The following is a 3,454-nucleotide window of genomic DNA, read 5'->3' on the forward strand; positions in this document are numbered from 1 at the left end:
TTCAAAACCTAAAGATTATAATTTTTATTCTATATTATTAGATAGTATGCACGCTTTTCTTCCCTACAGATAGAACGTATGAAGATTTAAATACTCGTTCTGAAGTTAATGATAACAATCAACATAATTCTGAAGATGTAAAAGAATATGAAAATATGAAAAGAAATTGAATATAACATACCGTAACATCTGTTTAGAAAATTCTTTGCCCATTCCAAAATGCCGTCTGGAAGCTGTGAAAAGAACGTTTAAGTAAAGGGCAAGTGCACTTTGGAATTCATTATCCACATCTCTTAAATTGTCTTCTGAATTATGCTGTTTTAAAGATGGACTAAAGAAGAAACTGGTACCTTGTTCAAATTAACTTTTTTTTAATTTTATTTTATTTTTTCATCATACAATTCATACTTGTATGATAATTTTGTAATAACTCTGTTCACCATATTCATGACATTTCTCCTTGTATATAATATACATATATATATTAATTGTAGTAAGATAGTGGATGTTATCTCTCAAGGTCCATTTTGATAGTATTCTTCATCTTAAGATTCATACTATTTTGTAAAAAAATATCTAATTTTGAAACATTATTTACAATATCTACATGATAATAAAGATTAGACCATATTCAATAGTTTCTTTTGTTATAAAGGAATATGAGACAGTTTCTAGTTTAGTCAGAAGTCACTTCGAATTTTAAATTACAATATAACAATTGTGAGTGAGGTCTGTCAAACAAAATAAACAGATTATGAAAAGTGGTGGCACAATAAATTCCATTGTGCAATACTACTTTAATGGTTGAACACACCTTCTGAGCCTTCTATTTGCTAAAAGAACTAAATATAACCGTATGTATAGGTGTTTTCATGTTTAAAAGGGGCAGTAAATTACAGCCTTACAATAAAAAAAAACTATACACTAGTAGGCCACATGTATGACAAGAGAAGATCGTCTTGTTGAATATTATTCAATAACATGGAGTATAAATGTATATTAATAGTTATAGTTTATTTACCAGTACTAATTACAGGTAAGTGATGTATTTATATTGTATTAATTTATCATGATATACAGCTATAAGACTATAAGTCTTCGTGTAGAAAATGAAATAATAGTTATATTCAACTTACGCTTAACGCATATAATAATATCATATGATATATCGAATCGCACTGTCAACTTTGACATTTCTTTATATAGATATTTGACTTCTAGTTTTACCTTCAAAATATTTAAACCATATACCCTTTATATATATATTACATGGATAAAATCATTTGATAGATTGTTGCCTTCTCTTTTCCTATTGTAGATTTTATGTCCCAAAATAAACTAATCTATAGGGATTTTATATTGAGAGGAAGAATGATCGGTTCAAACTAAAATATTCAACAAAATATCAAGTTTCTACTTACAGCAATGTGATGGCAGCTGGCTTATATTATTTTATATCTCAAAACTTAGATTGGCTGTTTTATGTAAAATAGTTGAATTCAGAATTAACTGATGGAATGATATTTCCTTTTAACAAAATAATATCATGTATTTCGTTTAAACGAAAAAAGTAATTCGTTTAAAACAAAAGAATGATATTATTTCGTTCAAACGAATTAATTATTTCGTATTACAAAGTATTGAAAATTACGCTTAAGGAGGGTTCCGTAGATAGGTAACAATAGCTAGAAGTTCTTTAATTACCATATTGTTTACAGGTCAATATACTATAAGAGGAATTCCTGAAAGTTATGCAGAGTTAGGTGAAAATTATACATTACAATGTAATGTTACAGATTCGCCTAGTGTTCTAGATTTCCGTAGAAACAATATTGTTGTATGTAATATGATAAACTGTGAGAGTAGTTCAACAGATAATAGATATAAATGTGGATGTATAAATAATAACAACAAACAACTATATCTCAATATAAGTAATATAAATAAACAAGATGATACAACATGGTCTTGTAGAGGTAATTCTGGTGGACAAGGATCAAGTAATGTATCAGTTTATTGTAAGTTTATTTTCATCTCTGTTTAATTTTCAGATTATCATTCTTAAGTCAAAATGGCAGGATAATACACACTTAATTTTCATTTTCTGTGAAGCAAAACAGTTGTCCTTTCTCATTTTATGAGCATCGTTATTTGGTTGAATTCAATAAAAGAAATTTAAAGAAATAATAAAGTGATTTTTACAGATGGTCCAGAGAATATAAGATTTAACCCTACTAGTGATAATATAGATGTTATAGAAGGAAAGAGTCAGAGTGTCAACTGTTTAGCTGATTGTAAACCAGATTGTCACATCACCTGGTCTAAAGATGGTTCAACAACAATTCTAAATAACACTTTATCACTTAGTACTAGAGATCAAACTGGTTCTTATAATTGTACAGTTAAACATACTGTATTAAATAAACAACTTACAAAACAACTTAATGTTCAGATTTATTGTAAGTATATCATACTTTAACGAAGCACAAGACATTTATTAACTCAACGTTTCACATCATCATACAGGCGGCGTTATCAGGAGAAGTGTCACTTAAATAAACAACTTACAAAACAGCTGCCAAGAATTATTGTAAGTATATAATACTATAACATGTTAACTGATTGTTATTATTTCAGATGGGCCTCACCAGATGTAACAAGTATCAATATAATAGAAGGTAGAGATCTAACTATAACATGTTTAACTGATTGTTATTATTTCAGATGGTCGTGATGAACTTGCTTTCTCACCAGATGTAACAAGTATCAATATAATAGAAGGTAGAGATCAAACTATAACATGTTTAACTGATTGATATTATTTCAGATGGTCCTGATGAACTTGCTTTCTCAGCAGATGTAACAAGTAACAATATAATAGAAGGTAGAGATCAAACTATAATATGTTTAACTGATTGTTATCAGTGTAATTATAAATGGACTGGACCTGTTTCATCACCAACTAAAGATCTTGTATTTACTCAAATAAAAAGAAATCAGGAAGGAAACTATAGATGTGAAGCTACCAATATTAAAAATACCATCCCTAAAACAAGATCTAAATCTATACAAATTAATGTACATTGTAAGTATATATTTATTATATGACCCACCTCTCTATGTCAATGTATAATCATAAAAAAAGAATTGAGCATTTTCTGATAATATTGTTATTGTGTTCGACTGAAAAGCTACTTTTATAATAATGCAAACGTATTGATAGATATTTTTCAAAGAGTATTGCTGAAAGACTAAGCTTTTGATGTTTCTCAGGACTTTTGGACAATCACAACTTTCATCCACTAAAAATATATACGAAAAATGCTAACAATTGATTTATCCATACATCACAAAAATCTATAGGCATCATCCTTGGCACGGCCCANACCTACGGAAACAATCTGTCAAAGATTGATGCCTTTAAAGTGAGCATAAATTTGATATAAACAGACCA

General features: G+C 28.3%; 1 protein-coding gene across 1 annotated transcript in view; it reads left to right on the plus strand.

Moving 5' to 3' along the window:
* Nucleotides 1-981: 981 nt before the first annotated feature.
* LOTGIDRAFT_175708 (hypothetical protein) overlaps nt 982-3,454 on the plus strand; it is a gene marked incomplete at both ends in the record, with an annotated part of 13,381 nt that continues 10,908 nt past the window's right edge. Inside the window, 5 exons of the mRNA XM_009058774.1 lie at nt 982-1,036; nt 1,719-2,018; nt 2,205-2,459; nt 2,725-2,781; nt 2,828-3,085. Coding sequence (XP_009057022.1) covers nt 982-1,036; nt 1,719-2,018; nt 2,205-2,459; nt 2,725-2,781; nt 2,828-3,085 — 925 coding nt within the window. The remainder of the gene's footprint in view (nt 1,037-1,718; nt 2,019-2,204; nt 2,460-2,724; nt 2,782-2,827; nt 3,086-3,454) is intronic.

This window comes from Lottia gigantea (genome assembly GCF_000327385.1).
Source record: "Lottia gigantea unplaced genomic scaffold LOTGIsca_351, whole genome shotgun sequence".
Taxonomy (NCBI): domain Eukaryota; kingdom Metazoa; phylum Mollusca; class Gastropoda; family Lottiidae; genus Lottia; species Lottia gigantea.